At 39.2% G+C, this 20,058-nt stretch overlaps 1 protein-coding gene across 1 annotated transcript in view; it reads right to left on the reverse strand.

Moving 5' to 3' along the window:
* ATP10D (ATPase phospholipid transporting 10D (putative)) overlaps positions 1 to 20,058 on the reverse strand; it is a 100,929-nt gene that overhangs the window by 52,493 nt on the left and 28,378 nt on the right. Inside the window, exons 2-3 of the mRNA XM_066279804.1 lie at positions 7,147 to 7,473; positions 5,968 to 6,162 (exon numbers count right to left, since the gene is read on the reverse strand). Of these exons, the coding sequence (XP_066135901.1) occupies positions 5,968 to 6,162; positions 7,147 to 7,436 (485 nt within the window). The 5' untranslated portion in view covers positions 7,437 to 7,473. The remainder of the gene's footprint in view (positions 1 to 5,967; positions 6,163 to 7,146; positions 7,474 to 20,058) is intronic.

Genomic DNA, 20,058 nt, shown 5'->3' on the forward strand with positions numbered 1-20,058 from the left:
AGTGTAATTTTCCCCATTTGGTGCACATACCAGGGGGTTTTAAAAAATAGCTAATTTCCCAATAGCTGGCTAGTTAAGGTTAATAAACATACACCAATCTTAAGATATGTCAATATTCTACAGATGTTATGGACAAAATTTGAAAAAAGAGACACAAACAGTAATTTCTTAAGAAAAAGTATGTACAGGTTACTATGAGAGCAAACAGTTGTGACATTTAGCCCTGGAGCAAGTGGGTCTTGAAAAATGATCACGAGTGAGTCAGGTGACGAAAGGGAGGACAGCATATCAGAGTACACAGGCTGGGAGTGGAGGCACAAAGTAGTGGAGCATGAGACATGATATATGAGAGCAACTACAAGCTAAGTGACAATGCTTGCTGCCACATTTAACTAGCTTTGAAAATTTATCAGTATGGTAGACTAAAAATGCGGCTGAATTTCCTTCCCTGATATAGAATTAAAACTAGTAAGAGGAGCCTGACCAGGTGGTGGCACAGTGGCTAGAGTGTCGGACTGGGATGCTGAGGACCCAGGTTTGAGACCCCCAAGGTCTCCAGCTGGAGAGTGGGCTCATCTGGTTTGAGCAAGGCTCATCAGCTTCAGCCCAAGGTCGCTGGCTTGAGCAAGGGGTTACTCGGTCTTCTGTAGCCCCATGGTCAAGGCACATATGAGAAATCAATTAATGAACAACTAAGAAACCACAACAAAGAATTGATGTTTCTCATCTCTCTCCCTTCCTGTCTGTCCCTATCTGTCCCTCTCTCTGACTCTCTCTGTTTCTGCCACACAAAAAAACCCCAAAACAAACAAACAAACAAAAACTAGTAAGAGGACTTTCCTCTTCTCTCACAGTCTAAATGTACCACTAGGATTTCTTGCATCTAATTGGTTGTTTGTGTTGCTGTATTACTCTCCCAGGTCAGGACATAGCTCTCACAATTCCTCCTTCAGGCAAATTTCTAAACCCATTGCTTCTTTAAGAGTACACAGTCAAACAGCTCTGCTACATCTGCATTGGGAAAAGTTGGGAAGAACATTGCACTATCAACAGTGATTCCATGGAGGCAGAAGTTGGGAGGAAGGAGGAAAAGGTGAGAATGAATGAAGGAGAATGTGGACTTCTACTTCTTACTTTAACAAATTTAAAGGAAGAGTGGAATTATGAATACAATTTTCTTGTCAATGTTTCTAAATATTTTTCCAATGAAACACTAAAAAATGATTTATAATAAACAAATAATGACTAATCCTTAGACACAACCACCACCAAGATTTATCAATTGCTTTATATTCATCAATTCATTTAATGATTGTATCAATGTTATACGGTTGGTACAATGAACACACTGTGGCTTTCACAAATAGAAAAAACTGGCTTCATCAGGTTAAGTAACTTGCTCAAGGTCACAGAGCTACTAAGTGGTCTTGAGAGTTGAAACAAGGCAGGTAGCTTCAGAGCCCACCTCTCAAGAAGTAGACTTATTCCCAGCTATAGTTACTTACTGAAGACCACCAAGTTAAAAAAAAAAACTGGTTTAATTATGAATTACAAAGTGAATTTCAAGACCATTGATTTGGAAAATGTCACTCATAAGGTTAATTAACTTAGAAGACCACAGATACTTACCGTAGTCTCATTTCAGAAATCCTGAAATTTTATGAATTTATGAGATAATCCTAAACTGTTCATTTTAGCTAGTATTATTAAACTCTTAATATCAACACAGTGATTTTCAAAGGTCAGAAAACAATGTAAGTTCCCAGAGGGCTGGCATTAGTTATGTTTTGTTTAAACCTCTAAATCTCTCAGCACCTACAGCACAGTGGGCAAATTTGTTGATGATTAATATTTTTATTTTCAACATATTTCTATTATCCTTGAAACAAACTTAAATCCTTACAAAGAGCTGCTATTTTAAAGGCAATATTAAGAAAGTCAGGTATTCTATAATAGTTCATTGTAACTTAATTGGAGTATAATAGAGTTTAAGTGTTTGATTTTTATACTAGTGTTTGTTATTTCCCAATGGTACTTTCCCCAAGAAAATTAAGCACCTTGTGAAAGACTACATATTACCAATAAGAACCAAATTATCTGCACAGAAATGCTAATATGCCTCTTCCAAAAGCCTGCAAAATTTAATGACCTCATATGTTCACCTTAATTTTGCTCAGGAATAATTTGTTTTATAAAGTGATGTCTTTGCATTTCTCAAGAATTTGTTAGTGTATTCGAATCAACAAGGCATGGTCTCATAGCCTACCTTAGTTTCTTTATATACTTATTTAATATTTTCCAAGAATACTTTTGGGGAGAAAGATAAGCCTTATTTCTTTTACAATATCAAACAAAAGCAAATTACATAGAATATAGATAAAAAGACTCAGTTACCCAATTTTATGATGGTATCTTGAAATAGACCTAAACAACTGGATAGAATTTTGCATCTCATCACTTAAGTTTATGCCCAAATCATCTAAAATAGATGTGGACTACATCTAAAAAAAGCTGAGAAAAAAAATTACACCAGGTCTCCCATTAAGCAATTTCAAGATTTATAAAATCATACAGTGTTCCAAAGATTCCTCCAATATCAGTGAAATAACCTGATAATGTGACAAACATTAGCTAGCAAGTAGTATTAACTTACAGTAATCATTATACTGGCTAAGCTTTTTTTAGTCATTAGGAAAGACAAGGCACAGTGCCTACTATTTTATCAGGTTGTACTCATAATGCCAGAACTGTCATTTACCTAGCTTATGTAATTTGCCCAAGGCTACACAGCTACTAAGTGAGAGAATTAGGATGAGAATTTTTTAGAACAATCTAGAAAAACAAACACACACACATTATAATCAACTCTAAATTACCATTAAGCCATCAGTATTTATATACAGTAATGTACTTGAAACACATATAAGAAGCATTCTTTCAATTTGCTAAAGTTGGCATTAGCTGGGTAATCTTAAAATTGAGCGAAATCCAGATTTTGTTCATCGTATAATCATTGCAAAATACTACTTCCTACAGCGATTCTTTGAGGGTGAGACTGTATCACATTTCACCTCTTTATCGCTGGAATATGATAAGGCCTTCAATGTCATCACATGATTCACAGCACTGTTGAACAAAAAGCTCTATGACTTTAAAATGAAAACCATGAGCTCTTACTGTTACTTTCATTTTTCTATATAATCTGTTCATTTTTCTGGTAAGATTGGACATGAACATACTTCTGTTTATTATAAAACTAGACTTGAACCTAGATGTCTTTACTCTGATAGTAACTAGAATAGAATAGAATCTCTAGTCTGGGAAATTTAGAATTACTGTCTTATGGATTTAGAATCTATATAAGAGCACTAATGTCAACCTAAGAAGTGTACCAAATGCTGTGGGATCTCAGAAGATAGAGGGACAGCATCAGTCCAAGGGAGCCTTTGGGTTCAAGGCTGTTTTTCTGCTTTTTACCTTTTCTCCCTTGGGGATTTAAGTCAAAACTCCTAACTTCAAAATCATCTCAAAAGGGATTGATGACTTTGAAGTTTCTCTCTGTAGCCTTTATCTCCTTCAGAGCTTCTGTAGTGTTCTTACTCGCCCACTGGCCATTTCCTCTCGGATGCTTGTCTTGCTATCACTTCCAATTCATTCTACCTGAGCTGAATTTAATGTTCCCTATTTCTACTGGTGGTACTTTTATCTTTGAAAAATCAAAAACCACAAAAGTTCACCAGATTCAGTTGGGTTCTTCACAGTAGTCCCTTCTCTGACCACCTCCCTGTATGTTGCATGTACTCCCAGAAATGTCCTGGATTGATTAATAGAAACAGATCTATGAGCAGAGGCTATTCCCATGACTCCAGGAGACCACTATTCCTAAAGCACCACCTTTACCACATTACTTCTCTGCTCAGAAGGTGGATTCTCTACCACTAAAGGAAAATATCTTATGATGGTTAATTTTATGCGTCAATGTCCCTGGGCCATGGGGTGTCCAGCTATCCGGTTAAACATGATTTCTGCATGTGTCTGTCAGTGTTCCTGGAAGGAACTGCATTCGCCTGGTGAGCTCAGTAAAGCAGATGGCCGCACCCGCTATGGGTGAGCACCATCCAGTCTCCTGAAAACCTGAACAGAACAAACAGGTAGAGGAAGACTGGATTTACTCTTGGCCTGACTGACTGCTGAGTTGGGACACTGGACTTCGGACCTTGGCAAGCAGGCTCTCAGGATTTCCACCCAGCCACTCTGCCAGCCTTCCTGGGACTCCAGCTTGCAGATGGTGGGACTTCTCAGCCCCCGTAATCACGAGAGCCAACTCCTCATAATAAATCTCATTCCTAGTGGTCCTGTTTCTCTGGAGAACCCTGCCTAATACAGTGTCCAAACACTCGCCTTGTGGTGAAGTCCCTCCACAGTAGGCCTAGCATTCCCTCTTTAACTTGTATTGTTCATTATTGCTCCTTTTCGGGGTTACTCCCCTCGGGCCAAGTTAAAATATTCACTACTGCCAAAATACTCCAGAAACCTTCCCAGCCTTGAAATGTGAAAAAGTGACACCAAAAGCTTGTTTGTAAAGCAATTAACATATTTAATACAGAAATCTGTTCACAAAGTTGTTCAAATGATGACTTCTTAAACAAAGAGATAAAATTCTCATGAAAGGGAACTCCAGAAAATTAACATTATAAACTTTGTAATGCATTTGCATAAAAGCCTCTCAGCTAAGGACTTAAATGTATTCTTCCTCTTCGCTCTAGTAACTCCACTTTTAATTATAATGGTAAAATATAATCATAGATCTTCAAAACTTTTGTATAATACTCACTGAAGAATAATTCTCAAAATTATGCAGCTACGGAAAATAATTTCAATAAATTAAAGTCATGTGAGAGATAATGCAGCTATTAATATACTGTCTTGAAGGATAAAGATGTGAGAAATGTTTACAGCATTATATTAGGCAAAAAGAATGAGAAAACAATAATGTATGATTATCTCAATTTGGTAAAACAGACACACAGCCTGCACAGGACTTGAAAGAATATATCACAATGTCATAATCACTTGTTTCTGGACACCAGCATTGTAGGTCGAATATAATTTGCAAATGTAGTCATATAACATATAGCAAAGTTCAAAACTCATCTTAATAGTCTTTATTCCTGGCTACAGGAAAGGCCTTCTATTTCATAAATACTGGAAATACAAGTCTCCAACACAGCAAATATTCTTCTGAAAAGACCTGCTCTTGTGAACACCCTCTGTTGTTGCCTCAGTGCAAAGGTTTTACTGGCCTCTACTTTTGTGCCCCCCAAAGAACATTCTTCTCCAATTTTCAGAATCCCTTTTCTCCACAGGTAGTTCCTGTCATCTTTTTCTCATACTCTACCTTGTTTTTCTTAGCCATCCATATTTTTGTACCCCATCCTCTTCTAATCCCAAACTGTCACACCTAGGATTAAAAACAATCTGCTAGTGGCCTGACCTGTGGTGGCGCAGTGGATAAAGCATTGACCTGGAAATGCTGAGATCGACGGTTTGAAACCCTGGACTTGCCTGGTCAAGGCACATAAGGGAGTTGATGCTTCCAGCTCCTCCCCCACTTCTCTCTCTCTGTCTCTCCCTCTCCTCTCTAAAATGAATAAATAAATAAATAAATAACCAATCTGCTAGCTTTCCTTCTTATATTTTGAAGTTCAATTCTTTCAGTCTCCCTTATTAGTTACAGAAGCTTTTGACTCCTGGATTGACAATGTTTCATACACTTTCATTTTTGCTATGACACATGAATTAAATTCACTGGAGGTCTTTAGTAAATACCAGTTGAAAATACCACCACCACCAGCAGCAGCACCACAAAAAAGGTCCTGGTCACACCTAAGGGGGATAAAAGGTAACATGCTACATGTTTCTAAATGATACATGAGTCTTCCCCAGGACAGCCCCTGTTACACTTACCTACTGTAAACTTTAGTTATTAAGTTATTGATCTGTTTGTCGATTTTATATTTTCGGTAATCTTCCAAGCCATCTTTAATTGCGATAATCGTGAGGACCACCACTAGAGGCAGCATTGTAATTTCCTTTTGGAAGGCTTCTACCAGAGGCACCCAGTTCAGGACGACTAGAAACAGGAAATATAAATTGGCAGCTCTGCAAAACACACACACCAGCCAGTGTTAACAAATCACATAAACAGTGAGGCAAAGGAAGCAAAAATACCCCCCGGTGTTTTACTGCAAGTTTCTACAAGTTGTTTTAAACTCTACCATCCTACTTGGCCGCATTTTTTTTTTTTTTAATTTTTCTTTTTCCTTTTTTTTTTATTATTCATTTTAGAGAGGAGGGGGAGAGACAGAGAGAGAGAGGTAGAGAGAGAGACAGAGAGAGAGAAGGGGGGAGGAGCTGGAAGCATCAACTCCCATATGTGCCTTAACCAGGCAAGCCCAGGGTTTCGAACTGGCAACCTCAGCATTTCCAGGTCGACGCTTTATCCACTGCGCCACCACAGGTCAGGCTTGGCCGCATTTTATTACACTCATCACATCTACTCCGTCTTTCCACTGTATCTACATCTCGCTTCCCTTGCTAAATGACAAAGCCCATAGGGAAGGAGCATTTTCCTTGAGCACCTAAGTTCACAGGTGAGATTCAATGAATGTATATTAAATTACATATTGTTGTCGTTTCACTTAAGAATATCTTACATTTGCATTTGCTTCAGAGTTCTATTTCTCCATATTATTAAGAAAAATTTAAAAATTTTAAGTGTGGCATGGTTTAATGGAAAGGACACAAAAGCCAAGAGTGAGAAGACTCAAGGCTCTAGCCCCTGCTCTGCTACCCTGTTCCACTGGCATGACCCTGGCTAAACCACAGGGTCACACCTAGTTTCCTAATGCATGATATGAGGATAACAATATCCTCCCTGGTCACGAGTGAGCACCTTACCAACTGTAAAGTACTACGTGAACGTGAGTGGTTGTCATTGCCCAACCAACCCTACCAGAATCGTCAAAGATCATGTCGTAAGTCTTAGCCTTCGGCAACATACAACGTCACGAAAATGAAAAACCTTACTTATCATCCAGAATGACAAAAAGACAATCTAAGATATTTCTCAGAAACCAGGAGTACCTGTGAAATTGTTCAAATAAATTTCTTGGCACAAAGTTCAGAAGCGTGTACTTGGTTGTTCGTATTCGGTTATTCACGTAGGTCCCAGAGAACTTTTCATACTCTTCCTTGAAGGGCTGGAGGTGGGGAACAACGACCCGGTGCTTTCCTGCCAGCCTGGGAGACGGAGAGGACTTGCCCCCGCAGGCCAGCAGCGAGGAATAGTTGTAGCGCCTCTCAACATCCTCCCGGCTGGCACCGCCCACCAGCCGCTGCCAGTGGTACCTGGCCCATTCAAGAGGCTCAGTCATGTCCAAAATGCACTGAGATCCAGGCTGTGCAGGTGACCTGGCAGAACAAACACAAACCAAATAAAACAGCTCTCATAAACTTTTGAAAAGTCTTAAACACCAGTAAAGATAGTAAAATTAAAAATTTTTTTCTATACCAAATAAATATATGACCCAATGGTTCAACACACAAATGGAAATGAAAAACTGGTATTTGGAACTCCGTTTTAACCAAAAGTTTTTATTAAATAAGGGATACTCCTTTTACCTCAGGGGCTGATGTTCTGATCAACTAAGGAACAAGAGACAGCATCTGAAATGTCATTCCATAACTTGCAGCAAATAATTTGGGCCAGATACACATAAATCTCTCAATTTATCTGTGCTCAGTGTTCTCCTCTTTAGAATGGGAATGCCACACGTCAGAAATTGTGAGGATTAAATGAATAGCATGTAAGTCACCCAGCACAGAGCCTGATACAGTCATTAAAACCCTTTCTATGAAGATCACGAAGACGGCCACAAATTCTTTCCTTCCCTGTGTGCACACCCTTTCACCCGTCAAGTGGGGGAGTCTCTCTACCCACGGACTCTGGACTTGCTTTGGCTAATGAAACACTAGTCAACATGACATGAGCAGAGACTTGAAATGTGCTTGCTCGTGGGACTCCCCCTGCTCTTGGGAACCCTGTGGCCACTACCTTGTGCCTGAGCCCAGGCTAGTCTATGAGAGGACACATACACACAACCCACTCACCACCTCGGCTCCTGTCGATACGCGCCCGAGGCCACTGACTCGAGCTGACCTCTATGTGGCAGTGTGCCCAGATGACACAATTTAGAACAGAGATGAACTGTCTCAACAGACCCCAGTCCAAACTGCCAACCCATCACACTGTGAGTCAATAAAAGTTACAGCACCACATTTTGGGGTGCTTTGTTATAAAGTACAATCTAACTCTTAGATAATTTCTCCCTGATTTCCAAGTTTTCCTTATTTTCCAAGAAATTCAGCCATGCCAGGAATGTAAGCTCATTAATTAGATGGGGGAAGCTAACATTTATTTAATAGTACACTATATTCTAAGCACTTTGCAAAGCACTTTATATGCATTATCTTACTAAATACTAACATCCATCTGATAACACAGCTATTATTTCTATTTTACAAAAGAGGAAACAGGCCTCTAGAGAAGTAAAGCAACCTGCTGAAATTCATATGGTTAGTAAGTAGGTAACGCTGATTCAAACCAAATCTAACTTAACAACTTGTACTTTTAACTCTTCATGTGCCTCATTTATCTTCACATCCAGAGTAGCCATATAGCTACAACACTATATAGTTTCTATTATTAGTAGTCGAGGCCCAGTGAAAGTTCATCCAGTAGTTAACAAGCATGTCAGAGGCTGTGGGTTCTATCCTTGTTTTATCACTGCTGTTGCATCTCCAATTGGTGCTCACTGCTGGAAATACCATTTAGTAAATCTGTGGTGTGTCCTGATAATCTGAACTGTTAGCAGAACTCCCCAGATGAATGTGACTCAGGTGGCCCACATTTTCATCTGGAGAAAATACAAGGCACTGAAGTACAATAGTTTGGGCAAATTATTTAAAGTGTGCTTCCTTCCTAAGTTTCATTATGTTTATAAAATGTCTACTGATTCTTTTAAGTTTTATATTAAGCAAAAAATAATAGTTTCCCTGTAAGGACAGGAAAGTTGTATCCAGATTTCATGGATCTGAAATCATAAATCATTACCTGGCAGCATTAGAAGATTTAGCCTAATTATTCTGGCACTGTTAGTGAATCAATGTTTCTACTAATCCATTCTTGCTAACACACTTGTTTACTCTACACTGGCTTTAAGCAATCCAAGAGATTAGTCAGATAGCATCACTGCATCACCACATTCACAGGAAATAAATTGAGTCACAAATAACAATTTTGTAAAAGTCCTTCAGATCTTTAAAAATTATATAGAGGAATAAAATAAAAAAATAAGAGCAGAAAGTTACTTTTAAATGGAAAAATGTCATAGCATCCAAATGTATTTGGATATTGGTCCCGCAAGACTCTATAGCCTCTATTATTAGTGAGAGAAAATATCTGTAAAGTTAGTCTTACCAGTTTTATAGTAGCAATAAAAACAAGGAAAAAAAAGTTCTATCCCTAAGTCTGTCCTTTAGAGTTTGCTCTCCAAGATATTTGTTCCAAGAGCTAAATCATTAGACATTAACTGGTCAAAATAATTCTTAGTATCTTATCAACATAATTTAAAAAAAAATCTTCCTCTGAAGTGATCTGAAAAGCCTGGTTTTTCACTTTAGTTTAAATTAGTTTCTTAACACAGATTATTGGACATGTGGCCCTACCCAAAACACCCATAGAAACAGTTGGTCCAGGCCACACGGCTTTGTTTTTTGGTTTTTTTGTTGTTGTTTTTTACAGAGACAGTGAGAGTCAGAGAGAGGGATAGATAGGGACAGACAGACAGGAACAGAGAGATGAGAATCATCAATCATTAGTTTTTGTTGCGACACCTTAGTTGTTCATTGATTGCTTTCTCATGTGTGCCTTGACCGCAGGCCTTCAGTAGAGCGAGTAACCCCTTGCTCAAGCCAGCGATCTTGGGTCCAAGCTGGTGAGCTTTTTCTGCTCAGACCAGATGAGCCTTTGCTCAAGCTGGCAATCTCGGGGTCTCGAACCCGGGTCCTCTGCATCCCAGTCCGACGCTCTATCCACTGTGCCACTGCCTGGTCAGGCAGATCCATGGTCTTTTATATTTGGTTCAGTCAAAATGTCCACACTCAGAAAGCATCCTTGGGTTCAAATAGCTCATAACATTTATTTTAACTTTTGGTTTATAGGATTAATACATAAAAATACTTGCAAGGATCAAAGACCTTTTGGCATGGACCAAATGTGTCAGTGGATGTTTTGGACAAGACCTGTAACTAATGATGACAGCTTGAGTTATGAATGTAATTCATAACATATCCATAAATCTCCCTCAGCAGTACGGTGTGTTTTATCAGTGAATCAATAGGTGATGTAAAATACTTCATGTAAATACTAAGTGTTTTTAATGCATTGTACCTCATGCACATTAGGTGACCATATGACAAACCTCAAAATTTTTTAGAAGGTTAAAATCAGTACAGTTTTATATAATTTCTAGAAACTTTAAAAAATAAGTTTTCACTTGTAATTACAGCAGGTCCTCCAATAACATTCAGTTCAATACCATTTTGTTATAACATTGATGAGATGCCATAGAAACTCGTTTATGTCAATAAGCTTATGGTGAATTGGTTTTGTTACACATCCTTTTGTTTAAAGTCACAGAACTATCTTCCACATTAAATGAAGACTTTCTGTAAATTCTTAGTAAAGATTGGAGTGTATCCCTCTAGTGTCCACAATCTCATGCCACAAAAATCTAGAGTCTACTCAGATTTTTAAATTTCAGATACAATTTATTGAGAACGCAAACTTAGAAACAATTAAACAAATATGAGACATGGGCGAGGTTAACTTCTCGTAATTTGTGGTATATTTAACTAATAACCTCACGGTAGCAAAAAAAAATACTCTTTACTAGTTTACAAAAAAACAATCAGCTTTTCAATCCATATACATACTCAACATTATTTTTTCTACATTCACTCAGTTCCGAAGAAGCAAATCTACGACTGGAAGACGTAATATTGCCATAGTTTTCCTAGTTCTGCCTTCCTAGGCACCTTTTCAAAATCCTTCAATTTACAGTAGGTGCTCCATTTCCTCACACATTGCCCCCCTCGGCACCCCCCTCAGACCCCCCTCAGACGCTGAGTCTCCGTCCTCCTCTCCAATGCTGGGTGGCTTGACGTCTTGTAATGACTCTCCCTCCCTTCAGCCCTGCCTCTTTTTTCCAAATAAGTCATGATTGGATTCAGGGACTGACCGACCCAAGAGAGAAAAGTTGTTAGTGTTTTCAAGGAACAGAAGATAAAAGACCAGGAGTGGAGGTAATTAATGTGAAAAAAATCTTTTCAAATTTCCAGCTTAGAATTGAAACCATTTTATATTGAGCAGGCATGACCGAGGATGTCCTCATTCACTCTAGCTCAGTGCTTTCAAAATTTGGTAACTGCCAGGCCAGTGGGAAATACATTCTGTGATAGTCTATGGTGAAAACCTGGAACACAGACATACATACATAGCTGAAAAAAGAAAGGCTACAGCCTGACCTGTGGTGGCGCAGTGGATAAAGCGTCGACCTGGAAATGCTAAGGTCGCCGGTTCGAAACCCTGGGCTTGCCTGGTCAAGGCACATACGGGAGTTGATGCTTCCAGCTCCTCCCCCCGTCTCTGTCTCTCTCTCCCTCTCTCTCTCCTCTCTAAAATGAATAAATAAAATAAATAAAAATTAAAAAAAAAAAGGCTACAAAACAGTTTTTACTTTTATTACTTGCAATGCATACATTTTCTTATCTACTGTAATTCTCAGTCTCTCTCTCTCTCATTTTAATATGGGTCAAGATGTACTGAACTGGTTTCAAGATCCACTAATATGTTGGTATTCATACTTCTGAAAGACACTCATTGCGTGTGGCTCCATAATGAATTGAAAGGAAACATTCGTTCTCAACTCCATTTACGGTAGAAAGACTTGGACAAAAAAGCTCAGGGTAAGGTCACCACCCAGCACAGCCAGTTAAAAATATAGTAGTACTTATTAACCCTTTGAGAAGTACGAACATTCACGTACATCCTCACTCAAAAGGTTAACAAAAACCTCACTATTCAAAGGGTTAAAGAAGGTTCTATTATTAACCGTATTTCACATAAATGTTCAGGAAAAATTTTTTTAAGAGATGAAAGGAGCCTGACCAGGCGGTGGCGCAGTGGATAGAGCGTCGGACTGGGATGCGGAAGTACCCAGGTTCGAGACTCTGAGGTCGCGCGCGGGCTCATCTGGCTTGAGCAAAGAGCTCGCCAGCTTGGACCCAAGGTCGCTGGCTCCAGCAAGGGGTTACTCGGTCTGCTGAAGGCCCACGGTCAAGGCACATGTGAGAAAGCAATCAATGAACAAACTAAGAAGTTGCAATGCGCAACGAGAAACTGATGATTGATGCTTCTCATCTCTCTCTGTCCCTGTCTATCTCTGCCTCTGTAAAAAAAAAAAAAAAAAAAAAAGAGATGAAAGGAAAGCATATCAGAGTAAATCATACCTCATCAAGAATCATAATAATTTAAATCTTATACTTTAGAGATTATTTCATCTAAAGGCCACAAACTAGTGGCCCTTTAGCAAAATTCTATCTAATGTTTTATTCTGCATCACGGTATTACCAAAAACATTGCTTTATTTTTTTTTAACACAGAACATTTGAAAATGGACCAAAATTAAACATAAAATATTAAAAATTATTTTTTAAAAGAACAATGAGAACAACAAAATGCAACAGAATATTGGGTATATATATTTCACATGGTAACAAATGTCAGAAGCTTTTTCTTTTTTTTTTTTAATTTTATTTTTTTAATGGGGCGACATCAATAAATCAGGATACATATATTCAAAGATAACAAGTCCAGGTTATCTTGTCTTTCAATTTGTTGCATACCCATCACCCAAAGTCAGATTGTCCTCTGTCACCTTCTATCTAGTTTTCTCTGTGCCCCTCCCCCTCCTCCTTTCCCTCTCCCTATCCCCCCTCCCCCCGTAACTACCACACTCTTATCAATGTCTCTTAGTTTCACTTTTATGTCCCACCTGCGTATGGAATAATGCAGTTCCTGTTTTTTTCTGATTTACTTATTTCACTTCGTATAATGTTATCAAGATCCCACCATTTTGCTATAAATGATCCGATGTCATCATTTCTTATGGCTGAGTAGTATTCCATAGTGTATATGTGCCACATCTGTCAGAAGCTTTTTCATTATAACCCCTGACCCTGATCCTACATTTTTTAGTTTACCTATTTTCATTGAGTTAAATGAACACTCTGCTTACCATTCTAAAAAATCAAATTCTTCCTGCTCTGTACACCAAGAGTTAAATATCAGTTGCATTACTCATTAGTTATGTGACCTATGTAATTAACCTCTGGGTCTCAGTTGGCAAATCAATAAAATAAGATACCATTAAAAGTCATTGGAACACTGTAGATAAACAATGTTCATTCTAATTTCCACTTCCCTCTTTGGCTATTTCTCAGGTCATAAATAAGTCAAAATTGGAAACCCAGTAAATTGGTCTGAGGTCCAAAGTTTAAATAGATTGCTTTCAAATTAAATAAAGTTGTCCAAGTCTAAGAAAATACTCAGGTCATTGTATCTGGTAATACCTGAGAAGTAACCAGCATTAAGTAGTATACAAACAAAAAACCCAAACAATTGCAAAAGACAGGCATGACATAAAATGATTTTCGTACCACCTGGTCTCATCCTCAATCATTTTATTAAAATTCATTCCAATTATGTTCATGAACAAACGGTACTTCACTTGGCCTGGTTCTTCCCAAGCTTCCTTGACAAGAATGCCCTGGGGCCCCTATTAATAGCAGTCTTCTATGCCTCTCTCCTAGAGATTCTGATTCAGGAGCTAGATTGGAGCCCATGAACGTGGATTTAATTAGTACCCAGATGACATGTCAGGGACGTTGCAAAGCACAGCCTACACCATGCACCTTTGGAAATGCTGCCCTCTCTTTCTGAAGGTTGGTCAACCACATCACCCACCAGGCCCTATTCATCCTCTAGACCAGTGGTTCTCAACCTGTGGGTCGCGACCCCTGTGTTTTGGTCTTTCGACCCCCACTGGGGTCGCGACCCACAGGTTGAGAACCGCTGCTCTAGACTGTTTTGGCTTGACCTTGGAGCCAGAGAGATGGAGAAGGATTCACACAGGAGACACAGTAAGGTATTCTCTGTTTTGCCCCCCATTACAAGCCCGAGCATGGCTCAGTCACTGCACTTGCGACAGTGGGCTTCTGGTGGCTTCATTCTTCAAAGGCAGGGAACTTCTCGCATTCTTTTCCAGACTCTACAGAGTCTAATGCTTGGCCAAAGTTAGATGATCAATAACTTAACATATAGGGATTCAATACTATCTTTGGCTTCAACCATCCATTGGGGGTCTTAGAACATATCTTCTACAGATAATGGGGCATGACTGTACCTGTGTTTTGTCAAACTGAGATCTTTTGTTCCTGCTTTTAATGGAAGGAAAGCCAAGCTGAGTCATGAAAGAAGAAGTGGAGTTTTTGTTCCCACATTGCCTCTAACTCAAGAGTCTGCCAGGCAACTGACTAACTAAGGATAGCAATATGCTTTCTCAGCTGTTCCCAGGGGTGAGTACAGTCACCCAGTAACAAAAGCTCTAGGGAACAACTTAGTGCGAAACATTTTTAGGATATTTTTAAGACCATCTATATAATCCTAAGATTCTTTATTTGACCTAATATTATGGCACTGATTGGAACCCTGCTTTGAGAGTTAACAAATCTTAAAAAAACACAAAGAATCAAGTGCTTAAAGTTCAATCATCATAACTTAGAACCAGAAAGAATTTTTAGGTCGTGATACTCTACTCCTGAGTGAGCTGCTGTCCTTAAAGTTAAAAAGATTTAGCATTTCATTATAAAAGAAAACAAATTATAGTTTTCCCAGGTTTTTATTAAACTGTCGATTCTTAACTTCATTTTTAGTTTAAGAGACTACCACCACTATGTGAAAATTTAGATTACAACATACTTCCTGCTGGGTAGTGATGGAAAAATACCATTAAAGATCAATTCTAATGCCGAAGTAGCTCAGCTGGGAGAGCGTTAGACTGAAGAAAGATCAATTCTATGAAAAGGCCTGCATGTTCCTTGGCTGAGCATGGCAACCTGAGGCCCAACATACCTGGAAATGAAGTGTCAAATGACACCTGACTCTGGACACCTTGCTTTAATTAAATGAGATGACCATTTTATGTAAAAAAAAAAAATTTCTGAAGTGAGAAGCAGGGCGGCAGAGACAGACTTCAACATGTGCCTGACCAGGATCCACCCAGCATGCTCACCAGGGGGTGATGCTCTGCCTGTCTGGGGCGTTGCTCCATTGCAACCGGAGCTATTCTAGTGCCTGAGGTGGAGGCCATGGAGTCATCCTCATCACCCAGGCAAACTTTTGCTCCATTGGAGCCTTGGCTGCAGGAGGGGAAGAGCGAGATAGAAAGAAGGGAGAGGGGAAAGGGTGGAGAAGCAGATAGCACTTCTCCTGTGTGCCCTGGCCGGGAATCAAACCCGGGACTTCCACACACTGAGCCACTGCTCTATCACTGAACCAACCGGCCAGGACCTTACGTAGAATTTAAAAACTAATTAATATGATCACAGATCCTAAGGATCAAGATTCTTAATAAACATGTTAACACTGGGAGAGAGGGACTGGATATGAGAGAGTACAAACCAAATGCTACATACACCCAGCTTGCAATACTAGTTCACAGAAAGGCAATCATATAGTAGAAAAAAAAAGTTTCATTGCAAGTAATCATTTATCACCATCACCGAAATACCTAAATGTACTAAAAATATGTGTAAATTTCTTTATAACTGCCACAAGAAAATTATAAACCAATTTCATTGATAAATATTGATGGAAAAAAATAAAATTTAACAAATTAAATATAACTGGGCAATATGAACATGAATTGCTAAAATTTATTTATTTCAAAATGGGAATAAAAAGGAAATAGAGAAACTTTTCTTTTTTACAATGAAATGTATTGACTTATAGTTTTTAAAAAATAATTTTCAAATTTTTAAAGGAAGAAGTGATAAGTAATACCTATGAAACAGTCGAATGCTGCCATAAGCACTAGATGTGCGTGATGCTAAATGATTCAATATCCCATTCACTCACAGAAGCTGAAAAAAACCTGTAATTAAAGTTTTAAGATCTATAAACTATCAACTTTAGGCATAAGATCAATTAAGATCAGAAATAACTACAAACTAAATAATGCTTAGAAAATAATTACTTATAACACATATAATAATTACTGTTTACAAAATACATTTCACACGTCATTTCTTCACAATTTGGTATGAAGTTTCACTTCCAAGTTACAGAGAGAGAAACAAAAGGTCAAAGAGGTTCTAAAACTCAAGGCAGGCAGTATTCGACTCCAAAGTCATGCCTTTTCAACTATACACTTATATTTATATAGAAAATTTAAAGTAATCAAATATAATCATTCAAACTAGATTATTTCTAGTTATATTTTTCTAAAAGATATTAAAAACTATAATTCTTTAATAACACTGTGAGTTTCAAAACCCCAAGGTCTCTAGGAGGCACAGGGAGAAACACTTTGAGGGACAGCCACTCTAACCCCTGGGCTGAGTCACTCCCCAAATCTGAAGTGAGTATTTCCCCTGGAAACAGCAATACCAGCAAAGGGAAGCAGGACACCAGCCGAACAAGCTCTCCCACGGTACTTAGAGCAAAGTTGTTCCGAAGGAGGGAGCTTTCGGGACTACAGTAGTGAGGGTTAGGGTCTGAACTGCAGCGCTCCCACCGACAAGGCTGAGGGCTAGACTGAGGGTGGGCGGAGGAACACGGAAGTGTAGTTCCCTTGGCAAGGGCGGAAGCCGGCTAGCCACAACTGAGGCCCAGGGGTGAGCTCAGTCTTGCAAGCCTGGGGTGGAGGGGACGCAGGAAAGTGGTCAAGCCCAGCTGCGGACGCCTGCAATCCAGCCTGTGGGGGAAAGGCAGGAGCCCGGGAAGGGGCGGAGACCCGCCCTTGAGAAAGGGCTCAGGAACTCACCCTCACCCAGCCGGCAGGAACTGAGGCTTGCGGCCTGACACAGGAGCCGGCTCCTCCAGCTGGGGTGGAGCGAAAGCCTAGAACAGGCAGAGTCCCGCGAAGGAGCGAGAGCATGCAGCCCTACCAGGCCTTTGGAGCCAAGGCTTACAGCCATCTCGTGAGCCAGCTTCTTCCGCAGGAGCAGGCGAAAGCCTAGAATCAGGCAGAGACCCGTAGCTGAGCAAAGGTGCTCACCCCTGCCCTCCGGGGCAAGGCTTGCAGACTGGCGCTGGGCGCAACCCCACCTGCAGGAGCAGCACAAAGGCCAAGGCCACTGAGGCTTATACACCCGAGCACATGATCACAGCCACTCCCATGAAGGAGAGGCAGAAACCACAACAACAGACCCAGTGAGCAGGCACCGGCAACACCTATACCCTAATGCCCTAGGCAGCAACAGCAGAGGGGGTGGCGGGCCTGCAGACAGACCACACCTAGGGAACACAGAGGCCACACCCAGTGGACTCCAATGGCCAAAACCTACTTTTACAAAGACAAAATAGGAAGGCAGAGAAATGCAACACAAATGAATCAAGAGAAATCCCCAGAAAAGGACCTGAATGAGTCAGATATAACCAAATTACCACATACAGAGTTTAAAATAACGATTGTTAGGATGCTCAAAGATCTTAGAGCAACAATAGATGGTCATTACGAACACCTACATGAAGAGATAGCAAATATAAAAAAAGACATTGAAATAATGAAAAAGAATCAGTCAGAAATGACAAATACAATATCAGAAATAAAGAACACAATGGAAGGAATTAAAAGCAGGATGGATGGCCTGACCAGGTGGTGGCACAGTGGATACAGCGTCGGACTGGTATGCGGAAGGACCCAGGTTCAAGACCCCGGGGTTGCCAGCTTGAGCGTGGGCTCATCTGGCTTGAGCAAAAAGCTCACTAGCATGGACCCAAGGTCACTGGCTCGAGCGGGGGGTCACTCAGTCTGCTGAAGGCCCGCGGTCATGGCACATATGAGAAAGCAATCAATCAACAACTACGGTGTCACAACAAAAAAACTGATGATTGATGCTTCTCATCCCTCTCCGTTCCTGTCTGTCTGTCCCTATCTATCCTTCTATCTGACTCTCTGTTGCTGTAAAAAAAATTTTTTTAAATATATGAAAAAAATAAAAGCAGGATGGATGATGCTGAGAATCAAATTAGCAAATTAGAGGACAAGATAAATGAAGGCACAGAAGCAGAGCAGAAAAAAGAAAAGAAACTCAAAAAGTCTGAGGAAACTCTAACAGAGCTCTGTGACAACATGAAGAAAAATAATATCCGCATCATAGGGGTTCCTGAAGAAGAAGAGAAAGAACAAGGGATATTGTTCAAGCATATCATAGCTGAAAACTTCCCTAAATTAAAGCAGGAAAATGTCTCACAAGGTCAAGAAGCACAGAAAACTCCATTAAAGAGAAACCCAAGGAAATCTACACCAAGACATATCATAATTAAAATAAAAGCTAAGTGATAGAAAAAATTAAAAGCTGCTAGAGAAAAAAAAGGCTATCACCTACAAAGGAGCCCCCATAAGGATGACTTCCGACTTCTCAACATAAACACTTGAGGCCAGAAGGGAATGGCAAGAAATATTCAAAGTAATGTAGAACAAGAGCCTACAACCAAGCCTACTTTATCCAGTAAGGCTATCATTTAAAATTGAAGGAGAAATAAAAAGTTTTCCAGACAAAAAAAAAAATCAAGGAATTCACTACAATCAAACCAAGGTTGCAAGAAATGCTAAGAGGCCTGTTGTAAACAGATCAAAGGGGAAAAAGAATATAGCAAAAGAGGAATACAGTTTTAAAGAATAAAATGGCAATAAACAACTACATATCAATAATAACCTTAAATGTAAATGGATTAAATGATCAATCAAAAGGCATAGGGTAGCTGCATGGATAAGAAAATAGTACCCATACATATTCTGTCTACAAGAGACACACCTTAAAACAAAAGATGCACATAGACTGAAGATAAAAGGATGGAAAAAAATATTTCACGCAAATAGAAATGAAAAAAAAGCTGGGGTAGCATTACTTCTATCAGACAAAATGGACTTTAAAACAAAGGCTATAGTAAGAGATAAAGAAGGTCATTACATAATGATAAAGGGAGCAATCCAACAGAAAGATATAACTGTTATAAATATCTATGCATCTAATATAGGAGCACTTAAATATATAAAACAGACTTTGATGGATTTAAAGGGCAAGATCAACAGCAATACTATAATAGTAGGGGATTTCAATACCCCACTAACATCACTAGATAGATACTCAAGAAAGAACATTAACAAAGAAACAACAGACTTAAAGGACACACTAGATCAACTCAATTTAATAAATATCTTCAGAACATTTCACCCCAAAGCAGCAGAATATACATTCTTTCAAGTGCTCATGGTACATTCTCTAGGATAGACCACATGTTAGGGCACAAAAGCAGTCTCAACAAATTTAAGAAGATTGAAATCATATCGAGCACTTTCTCTGATCACAATGGCATGAAACTAGAAATCAACCACAACAGAAAAACTGAAAAATACTCAAACACTTGGAAACTAAATAGCATGTTATTAAATAACGAATGGGTTAACAATGAGATCAAAGAAGAAATAAAAAAATTCTTAGAAATGAATGATAATGAGCATACATCAAATCAAAATTTATGGGACACAGAAAAAGCAGTCCTAGAGGGAAGTTCATAGCATTTCAGGCATACCTTAAGAAGCTAGAAAAAGCTCAAATAAACAACTTGACCTTGCATCTAAAAGAACT

The sequence above is a fragment of the Saccopteryx bilineata genome, chromosome 5, assembly GCF_036850765.1.
Source record: "Saccopteryx bilineata isolate mSacBil1 chromosome 5, mSacBil1_pri_phased_curated, whole genome shotgun sequence".
Lineage (NCBI taxonomy): Eukaryota > Metazoa > Chordata > Mammalia > Chiroptera > Emballonuridae > Saccopteryx > Saccopteryx bilineata.